Genomic DNA, 26,885 nt, shown 5'->3' with positions numbered 1-26,885 from the left:
ATTGCAGCCTCAAAGAGAGACGTGTTTCAAGACATTACTTAGCCAAATTATCCTGTATGATGATTCAAGAGTAATCAACACATATATTGGACCGCTGACTCTTGTATAACCTAAGGTAGGAGCAGCCACTGACCTGTTGCCAAATCCAGACTGGCTTCATGTGGCCTAGTTCTGCTGGCTACTTGGGCAGTGTTGGGGATATGATATCATCTACTTTTTAATAATGCCACATGTTACATGAACGTGTCACCGTGACAAATGTGCAGGTTTTGCGACTCTTCTTCAACTGCCCTCAGCTAAAGTATATATCGAAACATGAACTCAAGACTCTTGAATTTCGGAGAGACGGGCTGGAGTTTCAGAGAGGAAGGCATTAAGCCATTCTTCATCTGTCCCGATATTGATTCTGTCGTGAAACCAGGACTAATTCACTTATCGTACTTACCTTGATGAAGTGATCAGACGATATTCCCCTACTAAATCCCCAGCTGCGATTCACCGTCACGCCACCATCGCCACAACACCTCCTTTAACACAATCGCTCCCAAAATCGAATCTCCGGACCATACATCTCGAATAGCAACTGAAGGAAGTCTTTGCAAACCCTGCAAGACTCGTCAGAATCAAGTCAACACTGACTCACAGCTATGCCCTCACGGTTCACCGCAACGTCACTTCCAAGATGTGCACAATCCACATCATCAAATGCCGCGATTGCGACGTAATCGAATCGACGTGGCGTCAATACTGCCCCTCCACCCCACCGAACCGCCTCTGTCAACGGGGGCAAACAAGTCTTATCACCACGTACCTCCTCCGAGGCCACTGTGACCTCTGTCTGACGAAGACGGGGACGTATGGTACACTCGCCTCCGTCGAGACCACGTCAACAATGACACATGAAATCATGAATCAGAAGAGTAGGTCCGGAGGTTTAAATATTCTTCGCGACACAGGGTTGGTCACCAGACTTGGCATGGGATTGAAACGGATGGCATCTGAAGCCAGAAGATTCTACTCAGGTCTAGAACACGGTCTTTCGAGCAGGGCCAAGACTCGATGGCAGGGCGTGAAGCAGAGGATGAGCAGAGATCTAGAGCTTATCTCGCAAAATCGAACACGTGGCTTATGATTCTACATTATGTACTCCGCCGCCACTCAGGTTTCTGACGTGGCCTTGGGATTAATGCAATGCGGTGCCATGATGTTGGTAAAATCGTTACATTTCGTCCCTGGCCATCGTTTCCGACACGATGGGTTGAGTATAACCACTCGACGTCATGTTGCAAGGGAATGTAGATGATACAAAAGATGTATAATATACAAAGAATGTAGATGCGACTTGCACCCGGGTTCTTGTTGATGCTCCAGAATTCCAGGATTTCTCACGTCTGGTTCCGTCAAGGACTCCCTGTAAACTCCGCCATGGATAACTCAGCCCTCAAATTTGAGGGGTGGCAAGTCATTTGACAACGGTTCTGCAGGAATTCCAAACTTTTCTGGATATAATTACTGCGTACTAACGTGAGAGTTCTAGCTTCCACTGGAACTAGGTGTCCAAGGTTTGAACAACATCAGACGAAGACAGGCAAAGTCTTCCGTGTCGCCGCGCCACCTAACATCGTTGGTTGATGTTGAAACAAACTCGGTGCCCCCCTTTGTAGACCCCTCTTTCCCCTCTGTTACGACAGGCATTAGTTGATATCACATACCAAGTCAAATTGAAGATTACGCACAAATTCTGTCCACGGAGTCAAAGATGGCTTCGTACATGCATGTGAACCGGTATGTCGTGCCATTTGGAAGGTATCACCGGCCCCGCCCGCACTGTAAGATGTGGGAAACTCCGTACCCCACCCGAATCTCCAACGAGCTCGAATCTTCGCGAATCTCGTCGAGAAGTCTGAAAGCAACGCTCGGATTCTTCGTACAACGCAACACGCAGGATGCGGTCCCACTACGATATTGAGAAAAGCAAGAAAAGACAAACTTAGAGAAATAATGCATCCCCAGGCAAGGGTGGGAAAACCCTCAGAATCCACCTGCATTGGGAAGTTGGGTATTTGTAAGGTGGAACTCCATCTGGCTCCTCCCACAACTGGCACAAGACCACTAAAGTGTGAAGGTAAGTGCACACTACACTCCAGTCTCCCAGCCTCCGTTCTAGAAAAAAAGAGGACGAGCGGGTCCCGTTCGGTAGTACCACGCAGTGCTCCATGCGGCCCCGTAAGCGCTGCCTTGCCGCTCGGGCCTATCACAGGGGTAGACGGAGCTTTTGCTCCGGCAAAGCCCAGCTCGTTCTATGCCGTGAGTTGGAGATGCCCCCATTCGACTTTTTGCCCGCGCGCGACCTCCCCTTCCTTGGAGTATTCCCACCCGTTCCCCCATTGAAGGGGCCTTGGGCCCCAGAGTTGTAGCTTTGCACCCTCCAATGTACCTTACCTGACCCGGACATGGGCCTGACCTGGGGATGCAGCTGTGAGAAGGAAGGGAAAAAAAAAGGTTTACCTATGGCAAGCAATGTGTACAGAGTACCTGTATCAAGAGGGGGGGAATACCGTGGAAAAAAGAACGGGATATGGAAACGCACCAAAATATATGCCCAACCAGACAAATCAATTTTGTCCAGTATGACTAGAACTGTGCTTCACTGTCATCGCCTTATCCGCTCCATTCCGCCGCCGCCAACATTGCCCTGCCCTTCTCATCTCAACCTTTCTTCCCCTTCCACTTTTCCCTTCACAAGTTCACTCGCCCCTCGTCCGTTGCTTTCTTCCCGCCCTTCCACCCCCAGGTACAACATACATCCTACACCACCTAAACTCTTCTCCCCGTTGAGTCCGTCGCGTACACTATCCGTACTGGCTCGCCTCTCCCGCCCCGGTTCAAAGACCCTGTCCGCACTGACCAACCAGAAGAGAAGCCTTCGATATCCTCCGTCCGCGACGTCCGTCGTCGTCGAAAACGCTCCGGCCCAGCAAGGGGTCCTGGTGGAACCCATCGTGTGGCAATTCCTTCAAAACTTTGCTCTCCATTGGATGACCCGAACCAAGGTCGCGGGGCAGCCACAGCTGTTGTTTATATCAGCCACACCAAGGCCACCGGTTTGGCACGCTCTCCAACTGCCTCCGTGGTCACCTCGCCTATTATTCTCTCTGTCAGTCATTTCAATCCGGGACAATACTCTCATGTTGCCCTTTTTCAAAAACACGCCCTCCGAATCACTCGTCACACGCTGTCCGAGAGGCTCCACGTCCGTTTCACTCGGCTTTCATGTGTGTTGAGCACAAATCTGTTTGCCCAGTCTGTCGGAGACTCTTCTTAGTCTATGTCGCCTTTTGTCAAGCATACCATCCTCCTTTGTTGGAGTGTCCATTGGGTGTTGTAGTACACCCAATGCAGATGCTTGACGGGCGATGTCCGAGTCCTGTTTGTCCAAATAGCCGCGTGGGGGGCTGTTTGGTCATTTAGGAAGAAACTTAGGAAAGGGAAAAGAAAAAAGAGAAAGCAAGAGCCGACTGTAAGTGCCCTTGGCTAATACACAGTAAATTTTGGTAAATTCAATTGACTAACGGATTTTACAGCTTCTGGCCGTTATTATCAACTTCCACCACCTGGTCGATGCCTTCGTACTGCGGAATTTCCAAATTGAATTTTTCAGCAATGCCCGGCGATACGAATCTGCTCCCAAGGTCAGCCAACAAATTTCTCAAGCCTGGTGCTATGGTGGATATTGGGCATACCTTCCGCCGATGAAGTGCCGTCCTTTGAAATGCTTCACCAGTGGCTTTGGTGCTGTCAGGCTGACAAGGACCTCAGGCTGGAACGAACTCCCGGGGCCGGACTCGGGCGGGCCATTTTCGATATCCCACGATGATGGGGCGTCAACCGAAGTGACCGGCAGCTTTGTTTCCTCGAGCGCCTTGATCACCGCGGGGAAAGGCTCCCGGACCTCTCCAGAAAAGCTGAACCCTTGCCTCAAAATATCAGGCGCGTGAACGGACAATGGTCTAGACAGGGGGAAAAGAACGAACCGAAGATAGCGTCAACGATATGATCAGTAGTTTTCGCCGCCGTGAGGAAATCGTCGACGAACGCAACGTCCAAGTCCACCAACTGCTGCGCCAACCGCTAAGGAATTTTCAGTCAGCAAAGCTACGACCGGTCAACGGCAAGCCCCATGGAGAACGAAGGTCGGGAGGGGTCGATTTTTTATGGCAGCACCGTATACACGCAAAGATGCTGCCAGTTTCTTTACTCCTTCTCTCGAGAGAAGAATCATAGAGTTGTGCAATTGCATAGCGTGGCGTGGAAGGAGAACAAAAGCATTCTGAGCTCGGATGGCCAAGAGCTCAAGAGGTGTCGCCGATAGATGGTATGTAATTGCCAGAACATCCCCATGTACTATGAGCCGAACGAACCAATCGAGATAGACAAAAGCGAATGGCATCTTCACTCACCTGATACAAATCATTCTTGCTCCGCTTGGGATAGTAGATAGTGGGCTTGTAGCCATAGTGACAAAGGTGTCGGGCAGCCACTAGGCCATCGCCACCTTTACAGGGGTCCTGGTCAGATGCTTGGTGATTGAGACGGGGGAATCTTTGGAAGGGTGCTCACCGTTGTTACCGGGGCCGCATGCAACAAGAATGTTCAGACCTCGACTAGGAGGGTGAACGCGATAGACTGCACCAAGGTGTCAATCGAAAGCTTGAGCAAGCATTGGCCGTTGCAGGAACCCACTCGCTTGTGACACGGATAGTCCGGCAAGCTCCATGAGCTGGTCGATTGAGAAGGCACCGGTGCTCATGAGGTCCTTGTCCAAGGCCGCGGCCGCCTTTGCGCCGATAGTCTATCGGTGTGTTGCTGTCAGCGAAGCCCTCTCTGATGCTACTTCTAACCACTAACTCTGAGGGACATGTTGTTGGCGTTTCCAAGATACTTCTGCTTGAAATTTGTGATGTTGACGTTTGAGGCTTCAGGATAGTTTCTGACGACTCCAGAGAGTTGACGTGAGGTTGGGGTGACGGTTCGAGATGTTCTGGGGAAGTAGGAAGGTGGATGAAGATGGAAGGGACGTGCGACGGGCTGACATCACTCCGCATCGGAGTTTAGCACACCGGTCAGTAACGAACCACACAACCGGACCGCAGGAACCACCGCCGGTTCGGCAGTCACCGACAGACCCACACAGTTCACACAGTGCCCTTGCAGTACGAATCGAATCTCCCACACGCTGTCACGCTGTGCATCGGGTTCAAGTTTGCCACCGAGAATAGGCATGGAAATCAGATCTGTGTAAATTTTCGTGCTTCACTGATTTGTACAATAGTCAAATGCCACCGGACTTGATACCTTAGCATACCCTTCACAAGGCCCATCATTCGATCAGAATCCTCCCCTAATTGCCTAGAAGCCTAGAAGGGAAGCTGTTCGACAGCGTAATGGTGTCCCTTGAAATCCTTAAAGGCGACGTCTCTCACAGGATACCCCCCAATATCGAGAGCCGCCTCGACCCACCCATTGTTGGTCTTCCCTCCCCACGTAGCCTCAGCAAAAGCCCGCATCATATCGGTGCCATTCAGCAGCGAGCTCGAAGTCCACAGCTTCCCGTCATGTGCCCAACGAGTCTCAACCCAATCGACGACCGGAATACTCTTCTTCATGGCAGAGACAATCATGCGGGGGCAAGTCGCCGTCTTACCAGCCAGAAGGCCAGCCTCGAGAAGCGGGAACATACCACCACAGATGGTCAAGAAGGCGCTGCACTGCTCGTAAACCTTGCGGATGAAGGCGAGCTCGGCTTCGCTGGTCTTGTACTTCAGGTCATGAGCTCCCATGAGTGCGATATCCAAGGGTGGACAAGACTCAAAGGAGTCCTGGGTGGTAGGTGTCAGTGTCAGAGAATCTCTCTACTGGGACGGTGGTGCCATGTGCTGCTTACGGTTGGCTGAATCTGAGCTCTGCTCTTCATCTGGGCCGGTTTGCCGTCCTCGGTGATCCAATGTAGGTCAAACTCGATATCGTCCTCCCACATCTCCTGCGGTAGGTTCAGCATTTGACGGGAAATCTTATCGGTCCAGGCAAAGAATTCAAAAGGTGCAACGTCGAGCATTTCGGTGACGCTGTATATGTCTCAGCTTACTTGTGGCAGGGAATTCGAGGAATTATGGTTTGGTAATTACCCTTTGGTCAATATGACACCGGCATGAATCTTGCGGTTGGGCTTGCTGAGATTGAACTCCATGGTTGTGGGCTGAAAAGTAGCGTAGAGCGGGAAGAATGGCGATTTCTCAAAGTTGAGTATGTGTGAGTGTAAGTGATAGTGACCTAAATGCTTGTGGTCTCTTCGAATGGTAAGGCCATTGGAGTGGCGTGAAGTAGAATTCTTATAACCACTTACACGGACAGAAGATGCCATAGCGCAAGACCGAAGGGCTCAATGCGTCCGTGCGGCCGGCCCGTACCGGAGTAGTTGCACGGCTGTTAGATCCGAGTGGGTCCGGAACTTAGGTCGACTTACGACCGAACTCAGTCAAGAAACACGGACCAACCTTGGCTTAACATTGTATTGAGATGGCTGGCTGGAGATTTGGGCTGCATAACTTCTGAATCCTCAAAGGATTAAAGCCATGAGTTACCGGGGAAATTGTAAACAATCAATTCCTCCCGGGGCGGAATTGGGCTCCGAGCGACGGAGACGTCAATGTATCGCAGGTGGTGCACATGGGTTAGCAGTTCAACGGGACCGTTATTGATACGTGGGAGAAATGAAATCGATCTTCATTTGCTTGTGTTGATAACTATATGTATGTTGTTCTCTAGGAAGCTATGCGGGAGAAAACTATTACCGCAGGTGCAAGTTCTTTCAACTCCCGTCTGATTCAAAACTCTCAAATGACTCCCTCGAACCGCTTGCTACCAATGCCCGCTCTTTGTCTTCCTTTGTCCTCTCAAGCCGTCTGTTGTATTCATCTTGCGGTATTCCGTAATAGTGATCTAAATGATGATCGTCAATAGGAGAAGACCTACGACGACAGCGACAGTTACAGTGCCGGTGCTGTTGGCTGATAAACCTGAGCTCGCTGGCTTGATGCCATTTGTGGCTGATGTAGATAACTGGAAACCGTCAGTCTCGAATGAATTCCATATTGGCTTGAAATTGAGGGCAATCCTCACATTTGAAGTTGCTGTAGGGTGCACGGAGGGGTGGTTGTGGTCTCGGGACATGACAAAGGATGAGCTGGCAGAGTGCCGTATGAAGACGGACTTTCGTGCACGACTGATATGATAACCCTTTTGAATGCCTGAGTTTGTGAGAGTCAAGGACTTCTGTGGCAATTAGTGTGACAATGGGATCTTCAGGGTATGATGTCTTCAGAAATAAGCGACGAGGTAACGTCTACGGATGCTAGAATGTGTGGCTTCGGTTGATGGTATTCAAGAGAAATTCCATCACCATGTGATACCTCTTCGTGCGGCTCTGTCAGCCATTTCACGTGGCAAGCCAAGCCATAAACTCATCGAACGCCGCAAGAATTGTGCTTGCAGTCATCCATCTTATATGCTTGAGGTGAGAGGCTCAAAGCACCATAGTCATCGCCGCCACGGTCGAAGAGTGCGCTCTCATGGGCGTCAAGTCACCGCATCCATCGAAGCGAGCCTCAAAGAAATGATCGAATTCGCTTGCAAGCGCCACATGGGAGTTTCAAGCCGCCCACTTCACTTCATGGCTCGTGTCAGTGGACACTTTGGGCCCTCCAGCCAGCGCTTATACCCATACAAACAAATCAAATATGAACCTCATATTTGATTGTTTGGCTGATTTCTCGCGCTATATTTGATTGTTTGAATTATTTGATGAATATTTGATTAATTTGCTAGGATCTTCTTTAGACCGTTTAGAGGTGTAAATGGTGCAGTGGATTCTGCGCCAGAGCCGCCGAAAAAATTTCGGCGGGCCCACTTTAATACCGGAGGTCCGGTGTTCGAATCCGGGTCCGGGCGGCCCCTTTTTTACCGTATTTTCTCGGTATATTATTGGTATATTCGGGCCCACCCTTAGATTCTAGATTTGATCAAATATACTAAATATATGGGCTAGAATATTTGATTGTTTGACTTACTGAAATTCCTATATTTGACTGTTTGTTTGACTTATTTGTTTGATTGATTTGAATGGGTATAAGCGCTGCCTCCAGCTTGGCACGTAGTCAGAAGACAACGCCACTGCTGTGAGAAAACCTGTGCATCATCTTGCTGGGCTAATGAGAGTGAGACCAGCTGGCACTGACTGTATGCTCGCGTCAATAAATAGGCGAATCATTTCTTTCCCTCAAAATTTATGGCCGCTCGTGGATTGTCGCTGAAGGGAGGCTGCTTACATCATGTCCGTTGACCGCATACCTACTTGGTGCACGTCTCTCGGAATGAGCCGGATTTGGGCTCGCCGAAGAAGCTTGGCTGATCTTCCAAACCGGGCACCTCATATGATACTCGCGGTTGAGGCTAGTCATACATGCCACTGCAAGGCCGTGCTCGCCTATTCACGTTCAGCGGCAGTTAAGGTCACCTTCGTTCAACATCACACAAGTTTTACCAAGGGCCTCTCTCTTTAAAGAACTCACAGCCGTCAGAATGGATTTATACCTGAAGTCACTGGTGTGCGGTAGCCCCATCTTATCAGGGGCTAAGAGCAGTTCCGAAGATGCTCAAAAAGCATTTGGAAGAAAGACGAGTAATAGACTATATTGGTGGTGTAGGTTACCACAAAATGAGCTCATAAACTGCACACTCATGGTGGTAGGGTACGCACAAGCATGGCAGCCTTTCAGCTACACATCCGACTTCGCTCTCCCAAACCAGTCCATAGAGGCCATCAGACCCTGTAATGCTTCTGAAAGCCATGGAAAAGACCTGCTACGAGGCTAAAAGAGATGTCTGATATCAGACAGCGTATGTGTGTGTTGAAAGATGAGAAAGTGGGCGAGGCCCACGATTCCTCCGATAGGTGTATATAAGGTAGGTAAAAGGGACATTTGTAAGCCTCCTGTCGTCTTCTTGATACTGTCAACTAACTGGGTGCTATTCAATACTCCAGCACATTGTCCCAGAAGATGAGCCTCAAGGTATATTCAGTGATCCTCAATGTGTTCATTATTAGTCACGTTGAAGATGTTTTGCAAGATATCAGGGGCTGGGAGTTACTCTCTACCTAATATTTGAGATTGTAACAGATTGAAAAGAAGATGTACCAATACGGTAGAAGTGAAGAGTAGGCCTTGTTGTCGTTGTGATGAACATCGTCTTACCATACGCCTAGCAAATGATTTTTCCAGTGGCTTCAGGTCGTTGTCCACAGACGCCTTGGCCCTCAAGGTGTATGTACCACGCGGCGAAATGTATGGAATACACCGTGCGTACTCATGCGAGCCTTCCCTTATATCCCCCCTCAATTCTGTTCCTGTCACCAACGGCAGCAGGCGCCTCACAGGCCTGTGAGGTCAGGTCAAACTGCCGTTTGGCGGGATGGTTACGGGCGAGCCTGTTCAACTAGCTTAGCCTAAGCCAGGATTTCAGGTTCGAGTCCCGGCATGTGCACCAGAGATGTAGCCCCCAGTTCAGCACCGGGGGGGTGAACTCTTTTGATATTGTCTACCTTGAATTTTTTGGATCCTTATAATGACTGCCGATGTAAGTTGTGGCTGACATTAGAAGGCTCTACAAGCAAAATAGATAGTGAAGTATGTATATATCTGCTTGTAGAAAGTTCAGAAGTAGCTATATGCGGGTGACATTTTATGCTCCTTCCATGGCCACCTACCCGTAGAGAAATCGCGCTTTACCTTGATTATGATGGCCCATCGACGTGGCATAGGTTTTCAAATAATAGCCATACTACAGGCTATTAGATCTATCCCAAAACCTTAGCGTCTTGTTTCCAGGACTAAAGTGGTTTAATCACCACTCTTCGGCTGCATCTAAGTGCCAAAAGTTGTAGATGGTGCCTTCACACCGAACCTCACCGAGCCAGGTATGTGTGGGCCGTGCATCATTCCCTAGTCGGTACGTACCCGCCTGCTCCTGAGTTAGCGGGGCTGTAAACAATCGATGTCCGTCTTTGCTGTCAACCATCCCCTCCAAGCTAAACCTCCAAAAACAAGCCCAATTCGACCATCGACACCACAACCAACAACACCCCGTCGCCACACGACCTCTCTCTCCCAACCCTCGAATTTGTCGAAGCGAGGAAGTCAAACACCCTTGACACCACCTCAAAACACCCCCATCACCAGAAAAGTGCAGCGCACCGCAATCAAACCTACCGACGAAAACGGGGGGTAAACAAAGCCACACCCCACCGAGAAAACCACAACCGCAACCACAACACGATGTCCCAAAACGCAGCAACGTACGCAGACTGCGTAGCCTCCCTCCGCACCTCCCTAACCTTCCTCCAAAACTCCGTATCCACCCTCGACACAGGCGTTTCTGACCTTCCCCGCCTCGCCTCCGTCCTCCGTCCCACGCGGCACTTCGAACTCATCCCCCAACCCACCCTCGCCGCCGCCGAGGCCTCGCTGCGCGACGAAATCGGCCCGCAAATCGCGAAACTCCTCGATCGCGCCGACGCGCAGATCGCGCGCCGCGAACGGCGCATCGAGACTCTGCAGGCTAGGTGCGAGCTCTTGCAGGGCCGGTTGGCTGCACCGTCTGAGGAGGATGGGTATGGGGGCAAGAAAACAAAGGGACGAGGAGGGGGGTTCGGTGCTAGCGGAAGTGGTGGGAAGAAGGGGTTGAATGGGGAGAGTGCTTTGCGGGCGAGGGCTGTGAGGCAGAGGAGGGAAGGGTTGGAGTATAGTGTTGAGAGGCTTGAGCTGGAGGTCTTGACGAAGGAAAGGGAGTTGAGGAAGAGGTTGGATAAGGCTTGAGAGAAGGAGAGAGAGAGAGAGAGAGGGAGGGAGGCGCATTTTGAGTGTTGAGGCTGCAAGATGACGCCCTGGACTGGTGGCCAAGACATGTCACTTCGCTGCGAGTGTCTCCATCGTTTGCCAGCTAAAGTGGCTGAGGGAAGGGCGGAAGGAGAGTGTTATGATACCCTACGACGGATAACGAAGAAGTCCTTTAATTGATGCACAATCTCCAGGTTGTCAGTTATGACTTACGAAGCGACTTCACACCAATAACTTGGAAAAGCCCACGTCTCCGCTACCTCCGTCTCATGACCAGCTTGGATAAGCTGTTCACTTGTTGGGCTCATACATCCCACGCAAAGATGACACAATGTCACTGTCGAGAATATGAAGACGGAGTATGAATATATGCAAATGCCATTTGTAAAGCAGCAAGGGAACCCCAACATGCATGGGTATCCCACCTGCGAGCTACCATAGCTATCCGAATGACCGACCCGTTGCTCGTGAAACCCGCCCCAGAAGACACAAAAAGAAAACACACAATCCCTCTGCTCGAGCGACAATGGCAACATACACTAGCAGTAATAGGGAGAAAGCCTGCACGCAGTGGTGGGCGGATAGAAGTAGAAACAACAGGTCGAAGAAGAAAAAAAGCGAAGCCGTTTAGGCGCATATACGTGTGCCGCCTGTGGCTCAAAAGAGGCGGCAATGGTTTTATCCCGGACAAGAGACCTTAATGTACTCCAACAAGCATTTGAGCGCGAAACCGTTCCATGTCCCATATGGTCATTTTTTGCTCCCATCTCCAACGGCGAAATGAAAATCATGAGCTCATTATAACAGGATCAGGTAGTTGCTCGGCGCAATACCCGTCTCGCCCGTCTCCTTGCGTGCCTGCCACCACCTTCCACTCACGTCACTGACCTCCAGAATCTCGTGCTTTGAGAAGGAGATCTCGTTCGCGTCGTCGGGGTTGGCCTCGTAACTATAGATGGCCTTCGCGCGGTAGGGGTATTCGGTGGGGGGCACCACCTCTTGGTCAAGACCAGGAGGCTTCGCTGCAGGTGGCGCCGCGTTGAATGTCGGGGCCACTCCGGAGTTGCGGGTTTGTGTAGTGGGAATGCCCTGAACGGGGGATGGGTTCTCGAAGCCATTGAGCTGCGCCGAAGTGTACATCTGGGGAGGCTGGACCGACGTTGAGGTTTCGGGCCGACCACCGCCGTACATCATCTGTCGGTTTCCAGACTCCTTCTGGAGCGCGAAGGAATCGAGGTAAGCGCGCGGCTTCGCTGACGGGGCGGAGCCGAAGTAGAAGATCCAGACAATCTACAGGGACAAGGTCAGCATTCGATCCTCACCTCCGTAGCGGAGAACTTACGGTAACCATGGCCATGAGAATGAAGCCAGCGCCAGCAGCCTGGCGAGCACCGTTGGAGGAGTAGATGAGGGAGTGGATAGTCAGTGAGTTCAGGGACAGAGCGGCACCCAGGTATCCCGTAAGGGCGACATGATAAGTTTGCGCAGTGTCTGAAGCCACAACGACGAAGACTCCTGCGATAAGGAAGAACATGTAGACGACGGTCCACCATGCGAAGGGTGGGAATGAGCCGGAGTTATTTGTGACTTGTGTTGTCGCGATGATGGAGCTAATAAAAGCAATTATCCATGCTAGCTAAGGAGACTGTTAGTACAGACATAAACAGAAGGCCGATCTATCGAGAAGAGCCAGGTATTCTCGAGGCGTTTTTGGATATCGACGTACCATGGAAATGGAGACTGTAGCCAGGGCGAAGGGATCACCAATGATGTTCCCCAAATTAATACCCTTCCTCCCGTACTGAACCCTCGATTGTTCCATTTTGCGCAATGATGGTGAATGAAGAGAGCCGTAGGATGGCATAGAGAATGATGTGCGAGTTCGATGGACGAAGAGTCAATTGCCTCGGAGCAAATTTCGAGAGAAAGCCTCGAAAAATGTCACGGTTGCGAATGTGAGTCGAGCGACTTGAAGACGTCGACAAGCGGGTAATCGAAGCGAAGTGTTCGGCAAAATGGGCGAAGCGGTGCCAATCCAACGGTGGATACGTAATTCGAATGCCGCGAGGGGGTTGTCGTGGCTGGAATGCAAGATCTCGGAAGACTAGGGTGGAAAGGAGTGACTGGTGGTTGGGCTGTCGGCCAGAATAGAAAAAGGGCGCTGGGAGAGATTGTTGTGACGGGTGCGCTGCGTGCTGTTCAGTGCGCGACGTAGCGTGTGCGCTGTACTGAGCTGGGATGAGCTGAGCGTTATTCGACGTGGCTTCAGGTAGGCAGCGAACGAAGGCTCGAATGAAGGCTCGAATGAACGACGCGGCGGTCGATAATTGAGATGGCGAAAGCGAGTCGATCGTTTCAGAGGGTTGTCCAGCAAGGCCGCCTCTTTTCTAGAGAAGAAAAAGAGAATGGTAGTCGGGATCCGTGAGATGCAAGATGGGAGCGATGAAGCGATGAAGCGAATCGAAGACGGAGATGAATTGCTGTCGATTGGGGGAAGAAAGGGAGAACCGAAAGTCCAGAGTCGAAGGAGCGAGGAGGAATCGGAAGAAAAGGATGTATAGGATTAGAGAATACAAGAGTGGAAGACGAAATCGATGTCGAGTCGAAAGTCGAAGGAGAGACTGGAGGTGGGCTGCGTCGGGAGACGGACAGCAGTTGTAGGAACAGCAGGCTTGAGCCAAGGCTGGCGGTAGAGGAGAGAAGGGGTAGGCGTTGTTGGCGGTTGGCCGCGTGAAATGAAGGGCAACGACTAGCAAGATCCCGAAAGAGGAAGTAGGCGGCGTGGATAGCGAGGCAGAAAAATGCCGCCGGACCAAGCAGACCAAGACCAGCCAGACCCAACTCACAGTGGTGCCGTGAGAAGAGAAGGAGGCGCGAGTCTTGTGGCGTCGATTTCGGTGCTTGTTTGGCGTCTTTCCTTAGCACTGGGTTCTCGGTCGCAACGGGTGAAGGTGGTGGTGTGCCTGCTGTTGGTACGGATACAGAGAGAATCTGTACACCTCTCTCTCTGTGTTTCTCAGGCTTGTAAAGGCTTGAGTTGAAGAGAAGGGCTAGACTGAGCTGACTTGCTCGTGGCACCCCCGGATCGCGTGTTGATGTGCAAATCCGCGCCCCTATTTTCTTCTGCGGTGCCTGTCGGGTGCCGTTGCGCCCCGGCGTAAGATGTGGGCTCGTTAGGTACTCGTTTGGTTTGGCGCTGCGGCTCGTTTCGTGTGCGCTTCTGCTACTACGGCGGCGGCGGCGATTGTATTTGTTGTTTACTCTTCGGCCGACCCTCTTTCACACTGCTGATGGCTGTCCAATTCCTTTGACTGGGCGAATGGCCAATTCCCGGTTCCTTGACTCTCTGGCTCACTCAGGTGGTCGACAGCGGGCAGCAACGGGGGGAACCGTTTTTTTTTTGTCGCAGAAAAGGGTTGAAAGGGATGAGAGGAATGGACGGTGGGGTGGGAAGAATGGAAATAAAAGAGGACACAGGCACACAGGGCAGGCTGCGGCGTAAGAGTGGAAGACTGGGCACTCTGACAGACAACCAGGAACCTGACTGAAGCAAGCGCAGATAAGATGCAAGGGTTGTAGCTGCAGGTTCTCAGGCTGTGCTGGCTGTGCCTGCGACTTCCTGGTCTACCACCTTTGAGTGGAAGTATCCGTATCCGCAAAGAGGGCAACAGGCAGGAGGACTCGACGAGGGAGGAGGGAGGGTACTGGACGGTGGGCCTACGTGGTAGAGTCAATGATACGCAAAACGTGGTCGTGGACCAGCCTCAGGGACCCAGTGGCAGGTGGAGAGGAAGGAGGAGGACCCAGACCCGGAACTTAGGCACACTGCGCGGGCAGGCGGTAGGTGAGGGTGGACAGTAAGCGAGACGAGGGGGACGTACCCATGTACCTACGGATACTTCTTGCTGCGAGAGGGAAGGAGAGAGGAGACGTGGAAGGAGTCAAGAACAGGAAGTCACGGCATGCAGGTCTACTACTAAGCGATTCGTCGCTGCACTGCTGAGATCCAATTCAAAGGGGCATGCGGGGGGCAATGGAAGTAGATTATAGGCCCTCATCAAGTAATTGATGGCCAGTGCAGCCAATATGCACCTGCTCGAGAACTGCCCGTTGCCAATGAAATCAACCGGGCAGCGCTGTATTGCAGGCGACATGATGTAGGCGCAGACAGATTCGCACACAAAAGTCAGGTGTTAGGTACATCCTGGAAGGGGAATCTGCGCCAACCGAACTGAACAAATGGTACTGCGGAGTGTTCATATGTTAATCCCAAGAGAAGACCTGGCGGGAAGGAAGGCAGTCCTGGATGACCGCTTCCCGCTGTCTGTTGCACCGCACTGTGTCGAGACTCCGTATTGAAACTGTGCGTACGACTGGACGCGTCCCTTCCATTCGGTACGGGGCGAGGTAAGATACCGCAGGTACGTAGTCGCGCACCTATCTACGTAGGTAGGTCCATTACCTGTGCTTTCCCAGGTTCAACAGAAGGAACGAGTCCAGCCCTTTTTGACGGCCTGGCCCATTCGATCATCGTGGAGAGTACATATCCCAAAAGAGCCGTCTGATAGACTGGTACCTGCCCACCGTGCTCATCTTGGGGGGATCTCCCGCCAACTCCCCGGTTTCCTCTATCAAATCCCCAGAAACCGTTGGTCCCTGCTTGTCCATCATTAGGTTTACTCTGCTGTCTGTCGTCCGTGTCTGTCTCTGCCTCGCCCCCCCTTGTCTGAAAGTCGTGGCTAGCGGGTTTGAGATTTTTTTGACTTTCCAAGTGGCCTTTCGGGGTTCCTGCAAGCCATCCCACCAACAGCATTGGACGAGCTAGTGGATTACGGAACAGCATTGGCCATGAACGCTGCTTACCCCTGACGCATGCCCCACTCTATCCGGGTGCGAGAGACGTACCTCAACTCAGCGGTTCCCTCCAATTTGGTCCAGCTCAGCCCTGACACTGCTTGCCTTACCTGAGCCTATCTATTCGCAGACAAGAGGAGCGAAGATCTCGCCAAGTCTTGCGCACTTGCTCCGGATATATCAACCAAAAAATCACTTTTGGTAATGCCTATCGATCGTGGATAATGCCACTGTTGTCTCGACATCTTCCATCGCCACGACGGTGTCAATCGTCTGTCGTCTCTGACGCAGGGGCACCGCACCATGGCATCACTACCCGCCAGTTTTTCGCCGTTTCATTACGACCACTGACCCAGTGTGGTGGTGTATCCATATCGCAAGCGCGGACAGAGATCAGCATGCGCTCACTCGACATGGTAGGTAGGATGAGTTACGTGAGTACGGAGTAATGCCACCGATGGCCAATACTAGAGAGCCGAGTCTCCCGATCTCAGACACTTCGATACCCAGCTCTTGGACCCTCACATGTCTTTCGCTTGTCTTCTCCGGGATAGATGCTATCATGCCACAGACCGATGGTCCGGCTCTCCTCCGAGGCACACGCACAGCAGCGCGCTACGGCAACGAACTTCACAGCACGGCTCCTGACAGCTGTCCGGATGGAACCTGATGATACCGTGCCGCGGTCAGAGCCGCCGTGATCGACTGGGTCAGACTAGACTGTATGCCTTTGACCCGTTTGACATGCAGGAACACGGGTGCCTGTCACCTCGTACTCGCCCGCGCTTGACTCTCGAATTTCTGAACCCGACAGCTGCCAAACATCTGCATCTCTGTATGGAGTTTGTAGAGCGCTAGAAGGCGCCTATCCAATTAAGCTGTCGTCCAAATCTTATTCGACAGCGAATCATTCGTACGAAAGACATCCGTTGGCGTCTTTCAAGTTCTGAAACCACAGAAACCAAACAGAAGCTACCGCCACAAAGCTGTCTCACAAACGCCTAGCATCGCGACCGAACCTCGATATGTCTAGATCTCGGAACGCAGCTTCGTCTAGTGGCAACAGTCTTCTTCGTCGCCTCGTGAGCACGCCTTCTCCACTCCGACTCTACTATGACAGATCTCTCCCGGAAGACGCATTAGAATTTTCGAGATAGTCTCACGATCTGGCTTCTGGTCACAGGCTTGTGGCACTATGGAGAAAAGGCGCAAGCTTTCGGTCTAGGATAGCCGTTGCTGCTACGCAAATCGCTCAGCCTGTCGCATGTCACTGGCATCTTCTTGACTCGCGCTCTCTCCTTTCGTCCCAACATCCCTCTTTTATCATAATGCGTTTGCGTTTCTGGGGGAACTCCGAAGATCCTGATGATCAACTACCGTTCAAACGGCCGGAACGATTTTTGGCTGAGCAACAGTAGCCTGTCGAACAGAGCTCATGTACATCCAACCTTTCACCTGACCTTTAGAACCCGTCCAACTAGAAGTAACGAGGCCTAGCATCGGCCTTGAGTCGAGTAGATATTGCTCACGATTGCGAATTTGAAATACCGCCTACCAACGATTCACATACCGTTGGGGTGGTCGACAGGTCCTTTTGTGACTATTCACTCAGGCACAGCAACTATCTTGGTTCCCATCGCAACCAATCTTCTGCCATGGGCGCATTCGATGCTTCGCTCGTATCACGAAACGGTTCATACACGATCTGTACATGCCATCGTCTGCGAGAGGCCTAGCCTTCTGCGTCTGTCCAATATGCGAAATATCAGACGCGGAGGGAAACGGACGGGCTTGCTCTCAAGGCCGGAGAGACTCTAGATGAGTCGGCGGACCTCTTGTTGAACCGGCAAGATGTGGTACGTGCAGAAAATCTCTTTTCCTTCATCTCTGATCACCAGTCGTTCATTGACGCGGGCCCATGGTGGGCACCGTTCGAGCTTTGCTGGTGTTCATGCACCCGAAGATCCCGAGACTGTTCTTGATTCAAATCACCTAGGATCCGCCCTATTTCCAAACTGGGATTCGCCATTTCCCCCATTTCCGTGTTGGCACTACGCCAAGTCTGGAACGAAATAATATCTCGACGTCAACCATGCGAGCGGGCGGCGTGAAGAGCGTTCGATCAAAGACTAAGACGATACGCATGATTCTCTCCTCTGCTTGATAGAGTGCCAAAGACGGGATCGACGGTTTCGAACTTTGCAACGTTTTAATCATTGACAGAGCTTGCGGCAGCAAATCATCTATTGCAATTCCACCGGTTCCCAAACCACCTGCCACACACTGTGCATCTTAACAATTTCTACCACAGCCCCCTCCTCCAGCCAACATCCCTGAGAACAACCCCTGCGCATCTGGTGAACTTTGAACAACCACCTCCGAGTATTCAGCCAATACGGCCAGCGGCACGATTGAGCTACTTCGCTTTCAACCAGACTAGTTCCAGAGTGATTCGATAAACTGATAATAACCCCCCCTAGTTAAGGTAAGAGTCCCGTGCATAATAATAGGTGCTCAGTTATTAGTGGATCCCTAGGAAAATTTCTAGCTAATTAAGGGCTAGAAATATTTCACTATATAATCGCTTTATTACTAGTTTAAATATTACGAGTTTTATATAATAAGGGAATATACTACTTTACGCTTTACTAAATTATTTTAAAAATGTTTTTTAATTATATCTCTTCTTAATTATACTAAAATTTGCCTATTATAACTAACTTTATAAAATTACTTTTATAAGACTTATTTATTATATATAATAATAATATTATTTTAATACTTTTACCTTAACAAAGCGAATTTAATCTATTATAAAATATCTAAGAAAATTTAGATTACGATAGCGTATTTACTTTATATCCTAATTTTTATAAATATCGAGCTCCTATTTATAAAGAGTTAGTTAAATGAGTAAGTATTATATAAATTAAACCTCTATACTAAATATTAATATAATACTTAGGTTATAGATAATAATTCCGATAATTATATTATTATTTTAATAGCTTAAATATCCGTATTAAAACTTAAAATAACTAAGGTATTATTATAGTATAATAGCTTTAATATACGGCCGGCATACCTAAGTTTCCTTTAATTACTAATAATAGAGTTATGCTTATTATCTTAACTAAAGCATTATTTATAAAAGAAATTAAGTAGCTATAGGATATAGTATATTTAACATTCTATTTTTTAATATTAAGAATTATTAAAGAATAGTAAATTTAATATAATACCTAACGAGGTATTATTAGTTTTTTAATAACTAGTATTATTTTAAAAAATATACTTATAACGCGATATTATTATACTTACTAAAGTAGTAAAGCCTATCTATATATACCCTATAACGACTTTTATTATATAATTATTTTAAAGGACCTCGTTAAGAAATATAATATATTATAAAATAGAGTTAAGATATTTAATATTATAAAAAAGATTATTAAGTAAGTCCGGTTATTTAAAAAATATTTTAGAAACGTTTTAAAAACGTTTCGAAAATATTTCTAATCGTTTTTTTTTTAAATAAAGTATTATTTATACCGCACACGCTAGATTTAAAAAAGGCGTTATATATTAAGAATAGAATACGATATATTTCTTTAAACTAAAGAAGATATAATATAGTATATATATAAGATTACTTAATAAAATAATATAAATAACTTATAAAAGACTTAATAAGAGCTTATTAATTTTTAGTAATAGATCTTAGTATACCAAAATTCGTATCTTTCGTAAAGACTTATAAATTACTACTTTTATTTAATTTTATTAAATTAAAAATATTATATATAATATATCAAAGCAGCTATAAACAAAACGGATGCGCAATTTATAAAAAAAAGGGGTTAAGAATACTATATATTTATATCGAATTATTAAAAACGTCTTACTTATAGTAAGCTTATTAAATATTTTATTAAGGAATAAGGCTAAGTTATTATTAACTAGATAAAACTTATTTTAGACTACTACTTAAACTTAAAGTAGTAAAGTATTCTATTAAATATCGATACTTTATTTTAAAAAATATTAAAATAATACTATTTATTATCTTAACGTCTTATAATAAATATAACTATCCTCTACTATTACTAAATAAAACTCTAAAAACTATTATTTAAAATATCTTTTAAGTTCTCTAGAGGATTAATAAACTAAGCACGAGTCTAAACGCCTTTTTTTAATCTCCTTAATTCTAAGAATTCCTAGCTAAGAATAAGGGGTAAATAATTATAAATATTTATTAAAGCCTTATAAAAATAGACTTTTTATGATATATTATTTATAAATAACAAATTCTTTTATTTCCTAGAGGAAGTTAGACCTTAGCTCTTATATTATAGTAATAAAAAAAAGTAAATAAGCGAATATATATAAGTTTCTTTATAAATATAAAAAAATAGCTATTTTAATATTATAATAAGTATATAGTACATTTAGTATACGTACTAATTTAATACTAACTATATAGTTATTTTTTTTTAAGAGTAAGCAGAATAATAAAAGTTCGATAATATAAAGTCGTTTATAGTTAATATAAACTATAAATATATAAAAGGTATAAGTTAACGAGAAATTATTTAGGGCTAGTATAGCTAAAATAATAATAAAAGTATATTATAATACTAGAAATGTTTCCGAAATGTTTTTTAACCTTTATTTTAAAATTATTAATATATTACTTATAAAGCTCTGCCTCTTATACGGGTCTATATAAATACTAAAACTATAAATATATACTACTATATATTTTAAGCTATATTTAATACCCTAAAGCGAAAATATTAAGTTTAGGTCTAATAGAAATACGTCTATAGAACCGGCCTTTTTAGAGTTACCTTAAATTAAGTAAATATAGTAATTAACAGTTTAGGTAAATACCTTATTAAAAGGTTTAACCCTTAATAAATATAGCTTACGTAAGTCTAAAACTATTTATACCTATATTACGTATATTTTAAAAGAAGTATTAAAGAACTCTTAGGTAAAATTTATTCTTATAGTATAGACTTTACTTATAATATATTAATATCTTTTTTAAAATATTAAACGGTACTTAATTATAACGAGCTATATAATATAATTTATTATAAATATTATATTTTACTATATATAGCTTATAATAAAAACATTTTGAAAACATTTTAAAAAGGGAAAACGTTTCTAAAATGTTTTTAAAATATTTCTCGTTAATACCTTACCTAATTAATAATAACTTATTACTTTATAAAAAACTTTCCGTGATATACTAACTAAGTAAAGTATAAATAAGAACTATATATCATAACCGAGTTCTATAATAAGATAACCAAGGTTTTTTTTTAGAAAACTAGCTTCTAATACTTAATAATATAAATATAGTTAAGATCCTTTACTTAGTTTTATATATTTAGACTAGTTAGTATCTCCCTCTACTTATTATAATTAATAAGTACGTATTAATAATTAGCTATTATAAGTATTAGCTAACTTTAATAATACTCGTAACTAAGATTAGAATCTAATATTATAGGATTTTATAACGCGTTATAAGTATATTATAATTTTATATCGAAATATTAATATTATAAGCCGTTTTTAATATCTAATATAACGTTAGAGTATATTTAAAATGCGCTTCAATAAATACTTATTAACTATCAAACTAAAAAAAAAGGTAAGAGATCGGGCTAAGAGTTTATAAACTAATACTAAAGAACTATTTTATATTTAATAAAAAACTTATAAGGATTTAGTTATTAATTAATAAAGTAGTTCTCAAGGTAAGAACTTTAATAACTTTAGTTTTAATAATTATAATAATTTTTAATAATACTTAGTCTTAATACGGAGTAAGTATTTTATTTTTTAGAGTACCTTTTTTATTAAATAAAAGTCGAAACCCCCCGAGTTCCTTAGTACTTTATAGCGGTTTACGAAAATAAGCTACTTAATTATAAATATAAATAAGTATAAATTATCTTACGTTTAAAAAATAATAAATAAGGGTTAATAAGATCTAAGAGGATAAAGAACGAAAGGAATAAGAGTTTAAGCTTAAATAAAAACGTAAAGAGCGCGAGTTTTTAATAAACTAAGCTTATAAAGAGTATAAGTTTATTATAAAATAAAATCGCTTAAGTAGGGTAATAAAAATAAAAATAGCGCTTAATTAACGAAAATAGGAGTAGGAAATAAGCTAGTAAAATAAAAGCTCTTAAAATATTTTTATATTTATTTCTTTTTTAACTTTATTTTTATTTAAGTAATTTGAAATATTTCTTTTATAATATTAATATAAAGTATGAATTAATATTTATAATATTTTATTAAATTATAAATAAGAATGTTTATAGGTTTTTTTAAGTATTAATAATAAGAGAAATTATTTTTTTAATAAAGTAATTTACTAAGGCCGTACTATATATTACGTATTAAAAAAAACTAAATATATTACGCTCTATACTTAATTACTAATTAAAATTAACTAATTTGACCGTTATTTTCTTTTTATTAATAACTTTTAACCTTTTTTTATTTATTTAAAAAGCGAGCTATACTTATTTAAATATATATAAAACCTCTTAGTATTAGCTTTTATAAATAATTAAATCCTATATTATATATTCCTTTTTATTAAAGGTTAAGGGGCCCTTTATATATTCCCCTACGTTTATAATATAGCTTATATTAAAGGGATTTTTAGCTCTATAAAGTATAATTTTTAAGTTAATATTAATATACTAAATCTTAATATCCGTATTAACCTAGCTATTTATAGTATTTATATTATTACCTAGCTAAATTTTATATTATTAAAAAGTACTTTATTAATTCTTAAATATACTTACGTTAATTATAATAGTTATAGTATTAAGCTAACTAAGGGTACCTGGCTTAAGAAAAGTAGACTTATTAATAAGTATTTTTAACTTACAAATTACTAACTATATACTAAGAAATTCTTATTAAAATAATATTTTAACTAGCTAACTTCTTAATTAGTTATCTAACTAGCTATTTAAATAATAATTTATATATTAATAAGTTTATTTAATAAAGTTATTTAGTAAATCTATTTAGTTTAAATAAAGAGTAGCTTTAGGTAATATTAAAAGTAATAAGAATAAAAAAAATCTTTATAAACTTTAAAAAATAATAAATATTAGCCTATTTAGCCCTTTTTTAAAAAACCTCTACGTTATTATTAAAGTTTAGAACCTTTATAATTAAAAAAGGCTGCTTTTAACTATTATAGCCGATTATCATAATTAACTATTATAACTAATTTCTATTATTAACCTTTTTAATTAGTATTATTATATAAATATATTACTTAGCTTATTATTAATAAGTAGTTAAAAAGGGTAGCTTACTTATCCTAAATTATATAGTAGTTTTCGTATTAAAATTATTATATTATATTAAGCGCGTACTTAGGGTATATTACGTATATTATATAATTAAAAAATATACCGTATTATATAATTTTTTTAAAGCGTAATCCCGTTAAAATTAATCTTTTATACTTATAAAGTTAGAAAACAACTACTATATAAGAGTTAATAAATTTAATATTATAAAATAGAATAAATATAAAACTTAAGGCTAAATTATTTAATATACCTTTTAATATAATTAGTTTAATAAGCCTAGGCCTATATAAAGCGCTAGTATTTAATAATATAAGTTTTATAAATACGGTTATAAATAATAAATTATTACTAAGGCTTAAGAAAAGAATAAGTAGTTATTATATTACTATTTAAACTATTAGTATAATTAATATAATTATAGCCCTAGCTTTAAAGCCTCTATATACCCTTTATTTTATAAATTTACTAAAGTAATTAAAAATATTATTAAAACTATAAGCTAACGAGTTAGGATTTAGGCTCGTAATATACGTATTATTATTTAAAAATAGTTTTAAAATCTTTATTTACTTAGTAAAATATTTATAACGCTAAGGCTTATATAAATTAAGAGAAACTAGCTAAATAATTATTAATTATAATACTAATTAACTATTATTGATAATAATATAATGAGACTATATATATATATATATATATATATATATATATTATTTATTATAATAATAAATATATATATTATTATATAATATTAATATTTTAATTATAAATAACTAGTAAATTATATTAAATATATAATTATATAATAAGCTTATAATTTATTAAAATAAGTTAATAATTTATTATTTTATTGTTTCTTAATTAAATTATATTTATAAATATTATAAAAATTAAAAAGATAGAAATATTTAAAAATATTTAAAACATATTAAGGAAATATTTAGAAATTCTTTTAAAAACTTTTTAGAAATTTTTAAGAAATTTTTAAGAAACTTTTAGGAAATTTTTAGGAAATTTTTAAGAAATATTTACGAGTAATATATTATTTACTTAGTATTTATAGCTTTAACTTCTATTTATATATTTATTATAAGTATTTATTTGTAATACTATAATATTCTTAATTTATATAATACTATTTTAAAAAAGTAAGTAAAATATTTCTATTTTAATAAACTCTTTATTTATAGACTTCCCTAAACTAATTATTCCTTATTATCCCTTAACCCTTAATTATATTTTTTATTTATTTATATCTTTAATAAAGATCTAAGTAAAAGTAGCGGGGTTTATTTAAGAATCCGTCTTATCGTTATTAGAATTATTAATAAGAGTAGGCTAAACCGGCTTACTCTTAACTACTTTACTATTCTAGCCTATTTACTTAGGGGTTTTAAAGATTTTTAAAAATAATTAATATTAAGTATAACGATATATAAGTATTAATAAAATAACGTATTAGAAATATCCTCGTTTAGTACGAGTTTAGGGTAATAGTACTTACGAAATACTAAGTAAGTTAGTTTATATATATTAAAAAGAGGGTAGGCTATAAAATCTAGTTAAGAAGAGTATTAATTAAAGAATAAATTATATTTATTATAACTAATAGTATCCTATAATTTATAGACCTTATAGCTCTCCTCAGGGCCGAGCTTAACGTTTATTTTTATCCGGGCGACGTCCTATTAAAAATAGTTAGTTTTATAAACTAAAAACATTTCGGAAATATTTCTACTTATAGTACCGTCCTCTTTAAAAAGGATAGTAAATAATACCTTATTATTTATAATAGCCTTAGGCTTTTAGGGGGTATTTAGGGGCGTATTTTAGCCCTTTATAAGTAATATTATTCTAACGTAATATTTTATAAAAAACTATTAATAAGGCTAAAAATATTAATATAAAATAAGAAGTAACTTATAAGTAACCTCGAGGTTAATAGTAGTAAAAAGGGATCTTTTATAAAAAGTTGCGGAGTTAATATAATAACCCTCTTCGAAATACTTCTTAAGTATACTAAAAAACGACTAATAATAACTATTAAAATAAAGGCTATTAGCCTCTAAATAACGGCAATAGAGTTCTCTTAATAATAAGATTACTTAACCTTATTATTATAAAAATAAATAAATAAATTACGCATTTAATTATAATAATAGAGATAAAACTTATATTATCGGTCTCGAATATAAAGAGATTTTTAAGCCGGCCCCTCTTATTATTAATATAAAACTTAAAGCTATTACTATTATAGTAGCGGGAAGGTATTATAAAATTAATTTAGAAATATTTTTAATTAATTATTAATAAATTTTGAGTACGATAGTAAGTTTTATAATAAAAATTTCTAATAAAAGTTATAATAAAAGGTAAAAGTTTAAAAAAGGGATATAAAAGTTTAGAAAAAAGGACGCGACTTAGTTAGGGTAAAAAAAAAGTATAAGTCGGAATTATTTTTTATAGAGCGGACTTCAATTAAGTAGTAGTACCCTAATTAATTATAATTTATTTTTAAAATATTTCTAACCCGAGTACTTTAATAAAAAAAAAAAAACCGAAGTCCGATTAGTTAAATTTAGCCGGGATCTACTAATATCTAAGCACTTACTATTATGCATAGGACTCTTACCTTAACTAGGGGGGGTTATTATTAGTTTATGTGTAGACTCTGGTTCCAAGGGTGTTCCCTTGAATATGTCGACGCCTCAGTGGCTTTCGTCCTCCTGCGTGTGGCTTGATACGTCAGCTTGAGCAGTCGCAAAACAGGGAAATGAGCATCTGGTGACCCGGTAGTTTGGCTGACGCGGGGTATCGAGTCTTGCCATTTTCATTATTGGTCAATTCTCAACGATAGACTGCCGACGTTTTCATAGGAACCCGATCTACTGAGTCCTGATTTTTGACCTGCTATCAGCCAGGAGTCCTCACGAAGAAGGTTTCGAGTTCAAATGGCCACTGATCCACCTCGGACGGACTAGAAGCTGTGCTGACACGCTGGCTACTTGGGCACTATCGTGAGGGGTTGTCAGCCGCTTGGTGCCATCACCTGTAGTTCGCCATCCGTGCCCAGTGTTCACGGACGAGGCCCCCTGAGAGCTGCATTGGACAGCACCCGAGAAGCCAAGCTTTTCTGGTCTGGTAGATCAGGCTTCTCCCGATTCTAGCATCCAGTGTCACCTCAGCGCTCGAGCGGCCCCTCCACCGATATGCTTAGGTCAGTTGGATATGGGCAGAGCAATGTCGTGACATGATGATGGAAACTTTACATTCAGTCTTCTTGTATTATCGCCAATTTGCCACTGGTCATGTCTACACGACTATGGAGAGAGCAGGTCCAGCAAACCGACAAGTCATCGCCCGAGCGTTTGCTAAAGTTACTCCCGAGTTTCTTTCAGCCTCCCAGCAACTCGCCAGAGTTCAGTGTGTCTTGCCACAACTGATTAGTCATGGGACAAAGTCCGATAAACCTGTTTCTGAAACGCGGAGAAGGGAGATCCCGCCACTGCGAGGCCAGCACTTTGTGTGTGATTCTGCACACTGCTCTCCCCTGACCCGACCCATCCATTCAACCCATGCAATCGGGGCTTTGGCCCAATCATGTTGCATTCTTGAGAGCAGCTTTCTGTGTCTCCGTTGTGGTTCGGGCGGCCGAGACCAAGCTTTTCGGGGTCATCCGAGCACATGGCTTGAGGCGACGTCTTCTGCA

The 26,885-nt window shown here is 42.6% G+C and overlaps 6 protein-coding genes across 6 annotated transcripts; 4 read left to right on the top strand and 2 right to left on the bottom strand.

Annotated features, from left to right (window-relative positions):
* Positions 1–682: 682 nt before the first annotated feature.
* On the top strand, positions 683–1,132 carry CLUP02_09344 (uncharacterized protein; the record flags this gene model as incomplete). The annotated part of the gene is made up of 1 exon (XM_049288323.1): positions 683–1,132. The coding sequence occupies one exon, from the start codon at positions 683–685 to the stop codon at positions 1,130–1,132; it is 450 nt and encodes a 149-aa protein (XP_049145467.1).
* Positions 1,133–2,453: 1,321 nt separating this feature from the next.
* On the top strand, positions 2,454–3,284 carry CLUP02_09343 (uncharacterized protein; the record flags this gene model as incomplete). Its single annotated transcript, XM_049288322.1, has 1 exon — positions 2,454–3,284. The coding sequence occupies one exon, from the start codon at positions 2,454–2,456 to the stop codon at positions 3,282–3,284; it is 831 nt and encodes a 276-aa protein (XP_049145466.1).
* Positions 3,285–3,578: 294 nt separating this feature from the next.
* CLUP02_09342 (YjeF) lies at positions 3,579–6,115 on the bottom strand (the record flags this gene model as incomplete). The annotated part of the gene is made up of 9 exons (XM_049288321.1): positions 3,579–3,681; positions 3,744–3,972; positions 4,035–4,131; positions 4,461–4,555; positions 4,621–4,686; positions 4,744–4,852; positions 4,909–5,041; positions 5,521–5,879; positions 5,945–6,115. 9 exons carry the CDS (start codon positions 6,113–6,115, stop codon positions 3,579–3,581), a joined length of 1,362 nt encoding a protein of 453 aa, XP_049145465.1.
* Positions 6,116–7,913: 1,798 nt separating this feature from the next.
* On the top strand, positions 7,914–8,072 carry CLUP02_09341 (uncharacterized protein; the record flags this gene model as incomplete). The annotated part of the gene is made up of 1 exon (XM_049288320.1): positions 7,914–8,072. The coding sequence occupies one exon, from the start codon at positions 7,914–7,916 to the stop codon at positions 8,070–8,072; it is 159 nt and encodes a 52-aa protein (XP_049145464.1).
* A 2,319-nt stretch (positions 8,073–10,391) lies between these two features.
* Positions 10,392–10,931, top strand: CLUP02_09340 (uncharacterized protein; the record flags this gene model as incomplete). Its single annotated transcript, XM_049288319.1, has 1 exon — positions 10,392–10,931. The coding sequence occupies one exon, from the start codon at positions 10,392–10,394 to the stop codon at positions 10,929–10,931; it is 540 nt and encodes a 179-aa protein (XP_049145463.1).
* An 819-nt stretch (positions 10,932–11,750) lies between these two features.
* On the bottom strand, positions 11,751–12,774 carry CLUP02_09339 (SH3 domain-containing protein; the record flags this gene model as incomplete). The annotated part of the gene is made up of 3 exons (XM_049288318.1): positions 11,751–12,242; positions 12,295–12,588; positions 12,679–12,774. The coding sequence occupies 3 exons, from the start codon at positions 12,772–12,774 to the stop codon at positions 11,751–11,753; spliced, it is 882 nt and encodes a 293-aa protein (XP_049145462.1).
* Between the last annotated feature and the right edge of the window lie 14,111 nt (positions 12,775–26,885).

The sequence above is a fragment of the Colletotrichum lupini genome, chromosome 4 (genome assembly GCF_023278565.1).
Source record: "Colletotrichum lupini chromosome 4, complete sequence".
Taxonomy (NCBI): Eukaryota; Fungi; Ascomycota; class Sordariomycetes; order Glomerellales; family Glomerellaceae; genus Colletotrichum; species Colletotrichum lupini.
The sequence above is the reverse complement of the archived record's forward strand: the minus strand, read 5'-3'. Positions and strand labels throughout refer to the sequence as shown.